Source organism: Ochotona curzoniae, unplaced genomic scaffold, assembly GCF_017591425.1.
Source record: "Ochotona curzoniae isolate NIBS_2020 unplaced genomic scaffold, NIBS_Ocur_1.0 scaffold_2453, whole genome shotgun sequence".
NCBI classification, from domain to species: domain Eukaryota; kingdom Metazoa; phylum Chordata; class Mammalia; order Lagomorpha; family Ochotonidae; genus Ochotona; species Ochotona curzoniae.
This window is the reverse complement of record NW_024467094.1, coordinates 32,929,191-32,942,409: the sequence shown is the minus strand read 5'-3', so window position 1 is coordinate 32,942,409 and position 13,219 is coordinate 32,929,191. Positions and strand designations below refer to the sequence as shown.

At 56.6% G+C, this 13,219-nt stretch overlaps 2 protein-coding genes across 4 annotated transcripts; both read right to left on the bottom strand.

The window, feature by feature from the left end:
* Positions 1–1,576: 1,576 nt before the first annotated feature.
* LOC121170065 (membrane primary amine oxidase-like) lies at positions 1,577–7,375 on the bottom strand. 2 transcript variants are annotated; one of them, XM_041000955.1, is made up of 4 exons: positions 5,776–7,375; positions 2,842–3,127; positions 2,436–2,565; positions 1,577–1,852 (listed from the first exon to the last, which is right to left on the bottom strand). In XM_041000955.1, exons 1-4 carry the CDS (start codon positions 7,373–7,375, stop codon positions 1,577–1,579), a joined length of 2,292 nt encoding a protein of 763 aa, XP_040856889.1. The 2 variants fall into 2 exon arrangements, with proteins under 2 accessions (XP_040856889.1, XP_040856890.1); XM_041000956.1 differs by having other exon boundaries at positions 2,436–2,566; positions 2,924–3,127.
* Positions 7,376–8,331: 956 nt separating this feature from the next.
* LOC121170123 (retina-specific copper amine oxidase-like) lies at positions 8,332–12,554 on the bottom strand. 2 transcript variants are annotated; one of them, XM_041001074.1, is made up of 4 exons: positions 10,937–12,554; positions 9,079–9,364; positions 8,704–8,833; positions 8,332–8,598 (listed from the first exon to the last, which is right to left on the bottom strand). In XM_041001074.1, exons 1-4 carry the CDS (start codon positions 12,525–12,527, stop codon positions 8,332–8,334), a joined length of 2,274 nt encoding a protein of 757 aa, XP_040857008.1. In that variant the 5' UTR covers positions 12,528–12,554. The 2 variants fall into 2 exon arrangements, with proteins under 2 accessions (XP_040857008.1, XP_040857009.1); XM_041001075.1 differs by having other exon boundaries at positions 9,160–9,364.
* Between the last annotated feature and the right edge of the window lie 665 nt (positions 12,555–13,219).

The following is a 13,219-nucleotide window of genomic DNA, read 5'->3' as shown; positions in this document are numbered from 1 at the left end:
TTTCCCAGGCCACAGGCAGGGAGCTAGATGGGAAGTAGAGTCTCCAAGACTAGTACTGGTGCTCATATGGGATCCTGGCACGTGTAAAGCGAGGACTTTAGCTACTAGGCTACTGTGCCAGACCCAATGATAAGTCTTTAAAAAAAACGAGTTCTGAGACCATACTCATGAATGTGAGAAAACTGAATCCTCGGATCCCATCATTCATAATGCACTCTACCCTTCTCCCTGTGTTCCCCAAAACAGGTAAGTTTTTAAAAGTCAGCTTGTGTTTGGGCTACTTCTTATTTATTCTGCACAAGTAATACAATCACATGGCTCAAAGGTCAAATGTGAAAGGACTGTGCAAGCTGCTAGTCCCTTCCCTCCTCGGAGCTCATTGGCGTCACTTCTGTGCACACAGAAGCAAATACACATGCGTGTACGCTACACTTTTGTCAGGAAGTGCACTTCTCACCTTCTGTTGCTTGCCATCTCACTTGACAATTATTCCGTATTAGTAGGGGAAGGACAGAATGACTTTCAGCTGCATAGTGTTACGGGGTTAGTCTGTAGGAGAACTGACTTCAGCAATGCCCTAGACGAGGGCACTTGGGTTCTTGTGTCTGTATTCGTCCCCAATCCAGACATCAGGAAGGAGAGCAGTCCCCCTCCCACCAGGCTCCCAAGCTCTTTTGCATGCCTGTCTGTGATTGGACAGCCCCTGTTGCGGGGGGTGGGGCTAGAGCGCTTGGGACTTCTCTGCTTCTCTCCTTTTGGTGCCCTTGAACTCCCTCCCCGTGGCCGCAGGTTATACAAGCCCAGCACCAAATGACCATTCTTCGTCACCAGTTCACCCACAAACCCCCCTGAATGCTAACAGGAACTACTGGCCCCGTGGCCATCTTCCTCCAGCAGATGCAAGGCAGACAGGTGCAAGTCGAGGGGCAGGGGCACAGGCTGGAACTGTGCCTTCCATCAGATGTCCTATCGCATCTCTGAGACTTCCATAGGTCAGGAGAGGGGAGGAGAGCAAAACTGAGAAATGTAGGCTGGGGAAATACCAGGGACTGACGCTCCACAAGAGGTGGGGTTGGGGAAAGAGGAGAGAGGGGAAAGAGGATGTTAGCAGGGAACCCCTAGACCAACAGCAACAGCAGGCAGCAATGGGAGGAAAGGGAGGTGGGCAGAAAAAGGAAGGAGGGAGGCAGGCTCTGGGGTTGCAGGGACAGCCCCAGAGTCTCTAGGGAGCTATGCCTGTTGCAGTTCTTGGCTTTAAAAGATCAGAAAGATCCAGAAGAAAATGAAAGAGACACATCTGTGTTAAAGCGGGTGGCTGCCTCTGCAGGCTCCTGTTGGTCCTTCCTGCCCTCTGGGGGTGGGAACTGAGCACGGTGGGCACAGCAAGACCCAGGTACCCCCAGGAGTCCTGGGCTCTGCACGCTCTGCATGGCCCTGGCAGGAAGCAGACGCCAGGGAGAGAGACCATGGGAGACAGGAAGGGACCGCCAGCCAGAGAAAACGGGGCCAGGCGCCTCAGCCCAGCCTCCACTGCTGCCTCGGCCCTCACAGCCCAGCCGCATTTCCCAGAAGCCCCCTAGTTGTGAGTGAAGCCCCCATGGGTGAAGGCAGGGAGCTCGGGGGCACAGGCCGCGACCTGGGGCAGGCAGGCCAGGGGGTTGACGGCACAGGCCTCAGCATCCTGGTCCTCCTGGAAGTAAACCGAGTCTGCCGAGTAGAAGGAGGGGTCCTCGTCAAAGAAGTTGTAGGGTCGGAGGAAGAAGCCCACGCCATTGGCCACGGTCACCGTGTTGGGAATGTCCTCGGCGTGTGGGATGTGCAGAAAGCCAGCGGTCACCCAGGCCACCAAGTCCTGGCGGGGAAAGGAGGAAAAGGATCCTGGGGTCTGGCCATGCTCCAGATCCAGAGCCTTTTAACACTTTTTCAGCCCGGCCGGAAATCAGAATGTAAACAGTCCATTTCCCCTAGGGAGATGCCTCCCTGCTGCTGACCCTGACCCTCCACCTGTGGCTCTTCCCATCACAGCACCTCTTGTGCCCCGACCCCTGCCCCCAGCCCAGAGGGTGGCCCCCATGGGCCACCTCATCTCAAGCCTCCTAACTCTGAGATCTCCCAAACCATAATTCAGGAAGCCAGGGTGAAGAGGGGGAGGACTTGGGAGGCCAAAACTGGCTGATTCTGAGAAATTCTTTCTTAGTGCACTGTTCAGCCCCGAGTGGGAGGGGTTTTAGACACAGGAAACATGACCTTCCCTTGGGACATCCAGCCCTCCTTGCAGCTTAGGGCCCAGAAAGTACTCAGTGCACAAAGCTGGGGATCCAGCCGAGTCCCAAGGTCTGTCAACGGTCCTCAACTGTGCCCACGGCCCACCCAAGAGAGGTGAGGCTCACCGGTATATCCCAGCTTCCCACCCTCATCTCCCATGACCAGCTGACCTCCCCGGCAATCGTCTCATTGTTGATGAATTTTGCGAAGTCCACTGTGGGGGCCCAGGGGTCATTCTGATTGAAGACGCTGCTGCTTCTGGGTTCCTTGTCCTTCCGCTGCGTCACAGCTAGCTGGTACCTAGGAGGACACAGCTCAGGTGGCTGGGCTCATTCACCCCAGCCCTCGGGGACACTCTGACGGGTCATAGCCTTCTGCCATTTCCAAGATGTCCCTCTTCCTCAACAACACAAGCACGCTCTCATGTCGGGCTTTAATCCTTTGAGAGGAAACGTGCTTCTGTACCGATTAGGAATTAAAAAATCCCTCCAAAGACCTGGTTCCCCCCCGCCGCCCCGTGTTTGGTCTGTTTCTGGGGTTCCCTCCATCTCTCCCTTCTCCCACTTCTTCACTCACCTCCCCCAGCTGAAAGCTCTCTCCAACAGGCTGTCCCGGGGCAGCGGCTCGCCAGAAAAGCTGAGTATCTGGATGCGGTAGCCCTTGGGGTGGCCCCATTTGTTGCTGTGGTTGCTGGCCAGGTACACATAACGAGGGGTGCCACCGCCCAGCGGGAAGGCAGCCTGATCTTCCGTGGCCAGCAGTTTCCGTGTCACCTGCAGCTTCTGCATCTGGTGCTCAGGGTTCCAGGGCACAGGCGAGGGCACAAAGGCCATGTCGTCAGCCCAGACATAGTTCTTCAGCCCTGGAGAGGGGAAGGCTGGTCAGGCAGCGGTCCTGGGTGGAGTTCCCCCCCACGGGTCCACAGAGCGTCCCTGGGGGACTAGAGCGGCCCTGCTTTCCCTTCCCAGGACCCTTCCTTCTTCGGCCAGAGCTTTTGCACTGTGATCCATTTATTTAACATGGCCTTCATCCATCCGCTCGACATTCTGTAGCAGAGAGGACTAGGCAAGTCTCTAGCGACAGAGCTGAGTGTCATATCACCCTAACTCACCCCAACTTCTGGTGCTGCCACAGGAGCACAGCAAGGCCTTGGTAATGTCAGTGTTACAGGGATGCAAACACAGGCAAGAAAAGGGACCCCGACTCAGTGCGGTAGCATAGCGGTTGAAGTCCTCGCCTTGAACACACCAGCATCCCATATGGGCCTCAGTTCTAATCCTGGCAGCCCCATTTCCCATCCAGCTACCTCCTTGTCGCTTGGGAAAGCAGTTGAGGATGGCCCAAAGCCTTGGGACCCTGCACCCGTGTGGGAGACCTGGAAGAAACTCCAGGCTCCTGGTTTTGGATCAGCTCAGCTCCAACTGTTGCGGCCGTTTGGGGAGTGAATCAACAGAAACATCTTCTCTGTCTCTCCTCCTCTCTGTATATCTAATCTTCCAATAAAAATAAATAAAATATAAAAAAAGAAAAAAAGGGGGGCCCCCTTCCTGGGCAATTAAAAAAAGCTTTATTATTTTTTTTTTTTGGAAAGTCAGATATACAGAGAGGAGGAGAGACAGAGAAGATCTTCTGTTCAATATTTCACTCCCCAAGCAGCCACAACAGCTGGAACTGAGCTGATCCAAAGCCAGGAGCCAGGAGCTTCTTCTAGGTCTCCGACATGGTACAGGGTCCCAAGGCTTTGGGCCATCCTCGACTGTTTTCCCAGGCCACAAGAAGGGAGTTGAATGGGAAACAGGGCTGCCAACATTAGAACTGGTACCCATACGGGATCCCGGTATATGAAGGTGAGGACTTTAGCTGCTAGGCTACTGTACCAGGCCCCTGGGCAACTTTTTGATCTTAAAGATATCACCAAAAGGGGGCCAGCACTTTGGGATAGTGGGTTAAGCCTCTGCTTGTAGTGCCTGTAGTCCCATACAGGTGCTGGTTAGAATCCCATTTGCTCCACTTCCAATCTAGGTTCCTGCTAATGCGCCTCAAAAAGCAGTAGAAGTTGGCCTAAGTGTTTAGACCCCTGTACCCATCTGAGAAATCTGGAAGAAGCTTCTGACTCCTGGCTTTGGCCTAGCCTAGCCTCAACCCTTGTGGCTGTTTGTGAGGATGAACCAGCAGATAGAAGATTTTTATCTCTGTAACTCTGCTTTTCAAATTAATAGTCTTTTTTTTTTTAGTCTTCAAAAGAGAAAACATGGGGGAGGGTATTTGTAGCAGCGATTAAGCCGCTCCTGGGATGCCTACATCACACATCACAGCCCCTGGCTTCTGGAGTCCTGGCTTCACGCTCAGCTCCAGCGTTCTGCTCATGTGCGGTCTGGGAAATAGCAGGTGATGGCTCAAGTACTTGGGTCCCTGTCACCCATGTGGGAGACCTGGATTGAAATCCCAGCTCTATGTTTTAGCCTGGTCTAGACAGGTATATGGAGACTGAACCAGAAGATAGGAAATTTCTTTTTGTCTGTCTCTCCTTTCAAATTAATGATTGGGAAAAGAAGAGGGAGAGGAAAAGGAGGAGGAGGCATGGAACAGCGTTTGAGGCAGAGGCAAAACATCAGCCTGAATGCAGAAGTCTGACGGAACGGCGTGGACTCTGTGTCCAGAGGCACGCAGGGTAGGGTGTGAGAATGCCAGAGCAGGGGAGAGGATCTGGGAGCAGGTTAGAGCTGCACTAAGAAGGGAAGGCCCCTGTGGCTGCCTGTGATGGGAATGCTGCAGGGGCTGGGCAATGTGAGAGCTCAGGGCAGAGTGGACCGTGTATGTAGCAGCAGCAGCAGCAAGGAAGGAGACCACAAAGAGAGGACTGGCACCTGCAGGCGGCTGGCCATGGGCCCTGGCGAAGGTTCTGAGCTAATTGAGACACGGCGCAGAAAATAACCTGCTGATGGACTCTGCATGCAGGGAAGTGAGAACAAGCAAGAACTCCAAGATATCGCAGAGCCTTGGTTCTGCAACTGCCCATCCCAGGAACATCCAGAAACCCTCTCTCCAATCCCACCCCATGCCCTCATGGTGCTTCAGAACTCAGGTGAACTGTGCCCAGAAAACAGGGAGGAGCAGGGAGAACCTAAGGGGTTCATGACTGGCCTGTAGGTGCCAGGGACTTGGCAGAACAGACACTTAGTGCCCTGGCACCAGAGGCCAGCCAAGAGTTCTTGAGTGACGAAACGAAGTGGTGCAAGTGCGAGGGATAGGAGACCCTAGTGAGTGACCTAGACCCTGCCTCTTCCCACAGCCCAGGATTCTCCAAGCTAGTCATGTAGATGGAGGTCACGTGTTGCCAGCTAGTGCATTAAGCTTCAAATAAGATTCAGCAGCTAGTATTCTCCCATCCAATAAACAAGAAAGCAAGAAAATGCATATCATCCTTTCCTGGGCAACCCACAGAGCAGTCAAAGCAAATGGAGGCAAAACCTTCAGGCACACACTGCCCCCTTTGCCAGGAGGACTCACCTGCTACATCCAGATCCACCTTGTAGTGGGCACTGTGGGTGTGGACAGTGCCCAGCGTGTGAGGCCCGACTCGGTTCCCAAACCCTTGGTAAGCACCAAAGAGGAAGGACGAGCTGATGTAGCCTGTGGCATGGAACTTGACCTCCACAGCCCCATTGGGGTGGAACATCATGTCCCACACATAGTCGTAGTTGAGCAAGGTGGACACAGATCTAAAGACCAGCACCGTCTCCACAAGACCACCAAAGTAGTAAGACAGAAGATCTGAGTGATGCCGTCTCAAGGGGAGGCCCTGATTCTGTTCAAACACACAGAAGGCATCGCGCACTGTCTTGGGCGTCTGGGACTCCAGAAGGAAGTGCCAGTCCACGTAGGTGGCCAGGTAGGGGCAGTCCACCCCGCGAGTCAGGGGCGTGGTGTATTTGCCCATGCCAAAGCCGCCGTCCAGGTAGCGGGTCAGCATCGCTGCTGCAGAATTCCCTCCGTAGATGGTCACAGCCTCCTGGAGGCTGATCTCGTAAGCCAGCCGTTCTCCCTTGAAGCGGATGTCAAAGATCCTCGGGCCACTGAAGGCTCCCAGGCCAAAGGAGAAAGTCCACAGGGAGGAGGCCACACGAGTCCCCTGCACACTGTAGCGAGGACCCTGGGGGTGGAACTGCAGAGGTGGGGCCGGGCCTGGGGGCACCTGGGACTTCAGGGACCACAACCCACCTGTGCCATTGTTAGGGATCAGCACCACATTCACCATGCCGGCCTCAAACTGCTCCTCCAGCTGGGCCAGACTCTCGTAGTAGCGGCCTTGATAGAATACCTTCTGGATGTACCAGTGGGCAGGGTTCAGCGCCTTGTGGTTGACCAGAAGCTCCAAGCCCACAGGGTTCAGGTAAAACCCAGCCCCTGAGATGTTGTAGTAGAGGCCAAACCAGGTGGTCCGGTCCCCAGATCGCAGCCCACGAGGAGCAGCCGTCAACAAAGCAAGGTTGCGTCCCCCAGAAGTATAGAAGCAGCAGTGGTGCAGCAGGCCAGCAGCCCGGGGCAGCTCTCTGTCGAACAGCATGTTTTCTATCTCCAGGTACTCTCGGGCCAGCACAGGGCGCCGGTGGTAAGGCAGGGGGCCCCCGTGCCGCTCCACTGTCACATCCCGCACATAGCTGGGTCGGGGCAGAGGCCCCACCACCAGCTCACTCACGTTGGGCTGGGCCTGGGCACCAAAGAAGACAATGGCCAGTGCCTCACGGGTCGGTGGGGGGCCTCCTCTGTCCAGGTGAGCCAGGGCCGCAGCCTTGGGGGGCAGCTGCAACTCCACCGAGAACACGCAGTTGTCTGAGGGCTGGGCCTGGGCCGCGTCCACCAGCCCTGGCCCCAGCTGCTGCCTCAGAAAGCTCATGACAGCTGTCAGCTCATCTGGGTTCAGGTCTGAGAAGAGCTGGCTCCGGTCGGGGTGTGGCCAGGTCTGGGCGCTGGGAGTCCCCAAGGGACAATGGGGCGGTGAGCTGGGTTCATCCCCACTTGTACCCCTGCCTACCAGCAGGCCACAAATCAAGGCAATGATGGTGATGACAGCCAGAGCAAGGAGCACCAGGGTGGTCTTCTGGTTCATGGTCTCTGAAGAGGGACAGAGGATTCGAGAAGCTAGAACGGTGTCACCGGAGTCTGGCAAGAGGGGCTCTCCTGGCTCCCGGACTGGGGGTTCCGGGCTCTGGCTGCGTTTCCCAAGAGTCAGCTGCCTAGGATGGACCTAGGGAGGCTGGAGCCAGGAGAGGGGCGGGCCGGGGCTGGGGGCGGGTCTGAGCTGGGCTGCAGTGATTTCCACAGACCTTACATGGCTGTATCCTCTAGACTCCAACTCATACTCTGTTCTGTGGGTCAGGGTTGGGGCTAGGGAAAGCTGGGGCTTGGGGAAGGGGAAGCTGGCCAGCCGGAGCGGGGAGATGAGCTTGGGTACAGAGAGCAGTCTCCCGGGAGTCCCCTACCCCGTTCCACCCCCACCCCGCTGCAGCCCCCACCCCTCAGAGCCAGCTGTTCTCTTTCCTGCCACTGGGAACTATTGTTTTCCTTCCAAGGACACTCCCCACGCCCCCACCCCAGCCCCTTCAGCTTCCACCCCAAACATTCCTTGGCCAGGTCCCTTCCCCAGCCCTCTTGCCTCCATTGCTAATTTTTTTGGTCAGAGTCCTCAGAATTCTCAGGGGACTTGACAGAGTCAAGCAGAAAACATTCAAGTAAAATCCTTTTCATGCTTTTTATTATAAACTGGCCAGAATTCTAGCCACCCTTCCTTTCCAATGTGCATGCCTGAAGAAACGCCCCCTGCAATGTGAGTACCAGTCTTTGGGGGTATTTATACTTGAATTTTTAAAACTGTGTTTGATTTAAGGTATCCCTTTGGAACATGAACAGAAAGTAGGAATGAACATAGGGGGTTCGTGGGGATTTGGTGTAGAAGGGGCTGTTTCCAGGGCACACTAGAAGAGTGGCAGGTGTAATTAAAACTCAGGGAACAGAAGGTAAGAATGGAGAGGAAGGTGCCAGATCCCTGCCCCCACACCCTCACCACTAGAAGCCTTGGTAAGAAAAGGGGGGTAGGTCTGGAACGCAGGCTGCCAGGTGGGGTATGCAGGCTGCAAGGTTGACATGGCAAAGCCCAGCATCCTGGCCCTTCTCGAAGAACACGCTGCCGGGAGAGGAGATGGAGGGGTCCTCATCGAAGAAGTTGTAGGGTCGGAGGAAGAAGCCTGCCCCGTTCCCCACGGTCACCGTGTTGGGGATATCCTCCGCGTGGGGAATGTGCAGGAAACTGGCTGTCACCCAAGCCACCAGATCCTGCCAGAAGAGGGAGGAGCTAGAGCCGAGAACCTAGGGTCCCAGGCTGGGCAGCCAAGATGCCAGACCCATAGGAGCCCCTCCTCCATCCCCAGAACTACCAACCTCTCCTAAGAGTGTCTCATTGTTGATGAAGTCAGCGAAGGTCATGGTGGGGGTCCAGATGTCATTCTGAAAATAGATGCTGCTGCTCCAAGACTCCTCCTCCTTCCTCCGGGTCACTGCGAGCTGGTATCTGACCAGGAATGGTTGTGGCCAGAGTGTGCTGGTTGGCAAGTATCAGGGGCCTCCTTGGGTCTAGGAGTCCTTTGGCTTGGCCTGTGTGTGAGGCCATCGCTCATCCTGTTTCCTATCTAGTTGGCTGTGAGGGCTGGGCCAGGGGAGCGATGGGAAGCCATGGCAGTGGGTGGGGATCTCCCAGGCCTGGGTCTGGGACAGGTCCCTCCCTCCCCATTGCCCACCGTCCAGGGCCCTGCTTACCTCCCCCAGCTGAGGGCCCGCTCCATGGTGCTCTCCAGGGGCAGGTGGACACCGAGGGGGCTGCGGGGCTGGATTCGGTACCCACGCTGGTGGCCCCAGGCATTGGTCTGGTTGCTAGCCAGGTACAGGTAGCGAGGAAGGGGGCTTTCCCAGGTAAAAGCCGCCAGGCCCTCCTGTGCCAGCACCTGCCGTGTCAGCTGAGGGCGCTGCAGCTGGTACTCGGGGCTCCAGGGGGCTGCCACGGGCTTAAACACCACGTCTTCTGCTAGCACCCAGTTTTTCAGGCCTGCCAAGGTGAGGGAAGGGAGAAGAGTTCCATGCCAGGTGAGGTGGCACCGTTGCCTCCCGCATCATGCCCACTGCCCAGCCCTGCAGTGGGCAGCCACGGGCAGCAGGGAGCACTCATGCTGGGAGCCACAGGGTCCAGAGATGTGCTCATTCCTACTCCCACTCCACCCCATCTTCTAACCTGTCCTATCCAACAAAGGAACCACTAGTCACATGCGATTAGGCATCCAGTTGCTCAGCTACACTGTGAGTGCTCACTAGACACATATGGCAAGCAGCTGTTAGACCCGGCACAAATTCAAAACATGCTGCCTTCGTGGAAGGTTGTTAGCAGTGGTCCACCCCATAGACCCTCCCAATGAGCTCCTCAGTACCGTAGCCTAATGCTGCATTACCATGTATGCGCATGTGGATGGTAGCACTCATATAGCTACAAAAAGGCACAATCCCTGTTTTGGAAAATCTGGTTGGCAAGGCCCGACCCCCTCCCACATGGTCCCCTGCACCCCTCCCCTCCTCACTTCAGCCCAGGCACTTGACTTTCCAGCTGCACTGGGAGCATGCACATCAATGCCTCCCTCAGTCATGCAGATCCTGGCACTCAGAGTCTGCACTACTCAGATTCCGTTTCTGCTCCCAGTGTGACCCCTCTGAAGGCTGCTAGCGCCTCTGCTGGGCAGACAGGACTCTGTGCATCAGCAGCAGGAAGGAACAGCCAGCCTCTGGCCCCCACAGCACCAACCAGGCCAGGGCAACTCCTCACAGTGGGACAAGCCAGGCCTTACAAGCAAGGGGCTAAGAAACCACTTCCCGAGACACGTGCTCAGTCACACAGCTCCCTGCCATTCTTCTCCCCCAGCTCTAAGTTGGTTCAGCAGCAAAACACTGAGCCAGGTAGGTTGCTGAATTTCTGGTCCCTGAATGTATGTGACAGGATCTGTTCAGGGGTGACCAGTCCTCTTGGTGCGTGGAGCTCTGAGAAGCCCTTCTCCCTTCTGCCAACTGACAGCAAGCCTGTTGTGCACCTGCTGACTTTGGAGCCCATGGTGATGGACAGGACGTGACACCCCTCCTCATAAGCACAGTGGAGCAGCCCCACAGCCCCAGCTGAGACCCGCCCTTGTCCCATTTCCTATACTCCAGGTCCAGCTCTGCCCTGAGAACTCTGGACAGCCTGCCTCTGGCCTCTACTGAGGCCGTTCCCAACCCACCTAACTCCACCACCCCATCTCCCTACTCCCAGAGTTAGTGAGGGAACAAAGTGGTCCAGCCAATCTCAGGGCCAAGTCATCTACCGCTGGTGTCACTCAATGCAATCAGGCATGGCCCACTGTACTTCAACTTGTTTCTCAACTGCAACAGGCTCCAGGGGCCAAGGAGTGAGTCTGGCCAGCAGAACCCTCTTCACCTCTTGCCAGACACCTGCAGGCCAATGGCCCTTAAATAACACACTAAGTGCATGTGCCTCTGGAGTCTGGCTTCTCCCAAGAGACCTGGGCTTCACTCACAGGACCCCTGCTCCTCTGCCCCATGCACCAGCCCCCAACTCCTCACCCCTCCGAGCACTCACCTGCCACATCCAGGTCCAGCTTGAAGTGGAACGCATGCGTGTGCACCGCCCCTAGCACTCGCTCCCCCACGCGGTTCCCAAAGAGGAGGCTTTCTGCCCCTCCACTCAGGAAGGCTGTGTTGATATAGCCCGTGGCGTGGACCCGACCCTCAAGCACCCCATTTGGGTACAGCACAAAGTCCCAAATGTAGTCATAGTTGCCCACAGTTGACACAGACCTGACCACAAGAGCCGAGCCGGCCAAACCACCGTAGAAGTGACTCTCGAGGTAATTGTGGTGCCTCCGGAGGGGCAGTGTCTGAGCCTCCTCAAAGACACATACGGCCCCTGGGAGCAGCTGCACTGTCCCTGCACCCGCAAGTACGTGGATGTCCACCATTGAGGCTTGGTAGGGGCAGTCCACTCCTCGCACCAAGCCTCGGCTATTGCGGCCAAGGCCATAGGTGCCATCCAAGTAGCGGGTCACCATTGTCTTGGGTGAATCAGCACCATAGACAGTCAGACACTCCTGGACACTCACTTCATAGGCCACTCGCTCACCCCTGAACCTGACATCAAACATCCGCATGCCACTGAATACCCCGTGGCCAAAGGCAAGCGTCCAGAGCGGGGACACCACCAGGTTACCTCGCACGCTGTACTGGGCACCCTGGGGCGAGAGACCAAGTGTAGGGAAAGGTCCCGGGGGCACCCGGGACCTCAGGGATGAAGCTCCGTTTGGCGGGGGCAGAGGAACTCTAATCACTTCCAGCCGACCAGCTTTAAACTCCCATTCCAGCTGCCTCAGGTCCGCATAGTAACGCCCGAGGTAGAAGACTTGCTGCACAGACCAGTGGGCAGGGTCCAGGGCTCTGTGGTCCAGCAGGAGCTCCAGCCCCACAGGATGGAGAAAGAATCCAAGACCTGAGATGTTATGGTAGAGGGCTATCCACGTAGCTCGGTCCCCATCCGAGTGCAAACCACTGGGAGTGGCATGGAGTGGTGCCAAAGTGGACCCGTTGTAGTTGAAGATGGAAGCCAGGAAGCTGGGGGCCTTGACAAACTCCACCTCTTTAAGATGCCTCCACATCTGAGCAGACTCAATCCTCAGCATGGGGCGCCGGTGGTAAGGCAGGGGGCCCCCGTGCCGCTCCACTGTCACATCCCGCACATAGCTGGGCCGGGGCAGAGGCCCCACCACCAGCTCACTCACGTTGGGCTGGGCCTGGGCACCAAAGAAGACAATGGCCAGTGCCTCACGGGTCGGTGGGGGGCCTCCTCTGTCCAGGTGAGCCAGGGCCGCAGCCTTGGGGGGCAGCTGCAACTCCACCGAGAACACGCAGTTGTCTGAGGGCTGGGCCTGGGCCGCGTCCACCAGCCCTGGCCCCAGCTGCTGCCTCAGAAAGCTCATGACAGCTGTCAGCTCATCTGGGCTCAGGTCTGCGAAGAGCTGGCTCCGGTCAGGGTGTGGCCAGGTCTGGGCGCTGGGAGCCCCCAAGGGACAGCGAGGAGGCTGGCTGGAAGCACCTTGGCTGGTCAGCAGAACGTAAGCAAGGGCAAAGATGGTGACAAGGGACAGTGTCAGGAGCCCCAGGAGCACCTTGACACTCATGGCGGAGGCCGTGAGCCAAGCTCATTGAGTCCTGGGAGCAGCTCCATGCAGGCACTGACATCAACTCAGGGTTTATATTTGCTAGGATAGCTAGGAATGGACAAGACTCCACCCCGTGGGCTGGATGAGAAATTTGTGACCTTGATTCATGTAATTCTGTTCCTATTTCCAGCCCTGTGGTTTGGCTCCAGGCACCTCTTTCCCACGTGGAGCCTCTTCCTTGTTCTGTGGCAGTGGGTCTACCGCTGGGAACAGGTGGGCCATCAGGATTGGCATTGATCTCCACCTTCTGCCCAGAATGAGTCTGAGGAAGGCTGCAAACCTGATGCCCAACACACCCTAGGCTACAGACACTAAGCCATCCGTCTCCCTACCCGAGGCCCCATTTACAGTCTGGCCCTTCCATCCGAGCCCATGAGAACGAGGGGCAGACGAGCATGCCCTTGGAGGAGGTCATGCCCTTGGTCTCCAACCCTCACCTACAGGGAATGCCCTTTTGGGCTGAAGAGCCACCGGGATCATGCACCTCCCGCACATGGCAGCCCACCGCACAGTGCAGGCTTCCAAAGCTGCCACTGCTGCCTTTACTGCTCAAGACCTTAAAGGCCTGTGGGTTCACTGAAAACCAAGAGGCTCTTGCAAGACGGAAATTGAGAAACATTTATTTTGGAGGCTGCGGGTGCTAGGCAGCT

Bases quoted from the DNA above. Each gene is read 5' to 3' on its own strand.
- LOC121170065 (XM_041000955.1), bottom strand. From the start codon at position 7,375: ATGAACCAGAAGACCACCCTGGTGCTCCTTGCTCTGGCTGTCATCACC. The intron at 3,128-5,775 runs GTGAGTCCTCCT...TCCCCTCTCCAG, and splicing joins GGTGGATCTGGATGTAGCAG to GGCTGAAGAACTATGTCTGG. The intron at 2,566-2,841 runs GTGAGTGAAGAA...GTGTCCTCCTAG, and splicing joins AGAGCTTTCAGCTGGGGGAG to GTACCAGCTAGCTGTGACGC.
- LOC121170123 (XM_041001074.1), bottom strand. From the start codon at position 12,527: ATGAGTGTCAAGGTGCTCCTGGGGCTCCTGACACTGTCCCTTGTCACC. The intron at 8,834-9,078 runs GTAAGCAGGGCC...ATTCCTGGTCAG, and splicing joins CGGGCCCTCAGCTGGGGGAG to ATACCAGCTCGCAGTGACCC. The intron at 8,599-8,703 runs GTTGGTAGTTCT...CTCTTCTGGCAG, and splicing joins ATGAGACACTCTTAGGAGAG to GATCTGGTGGCTTGGGTGAC.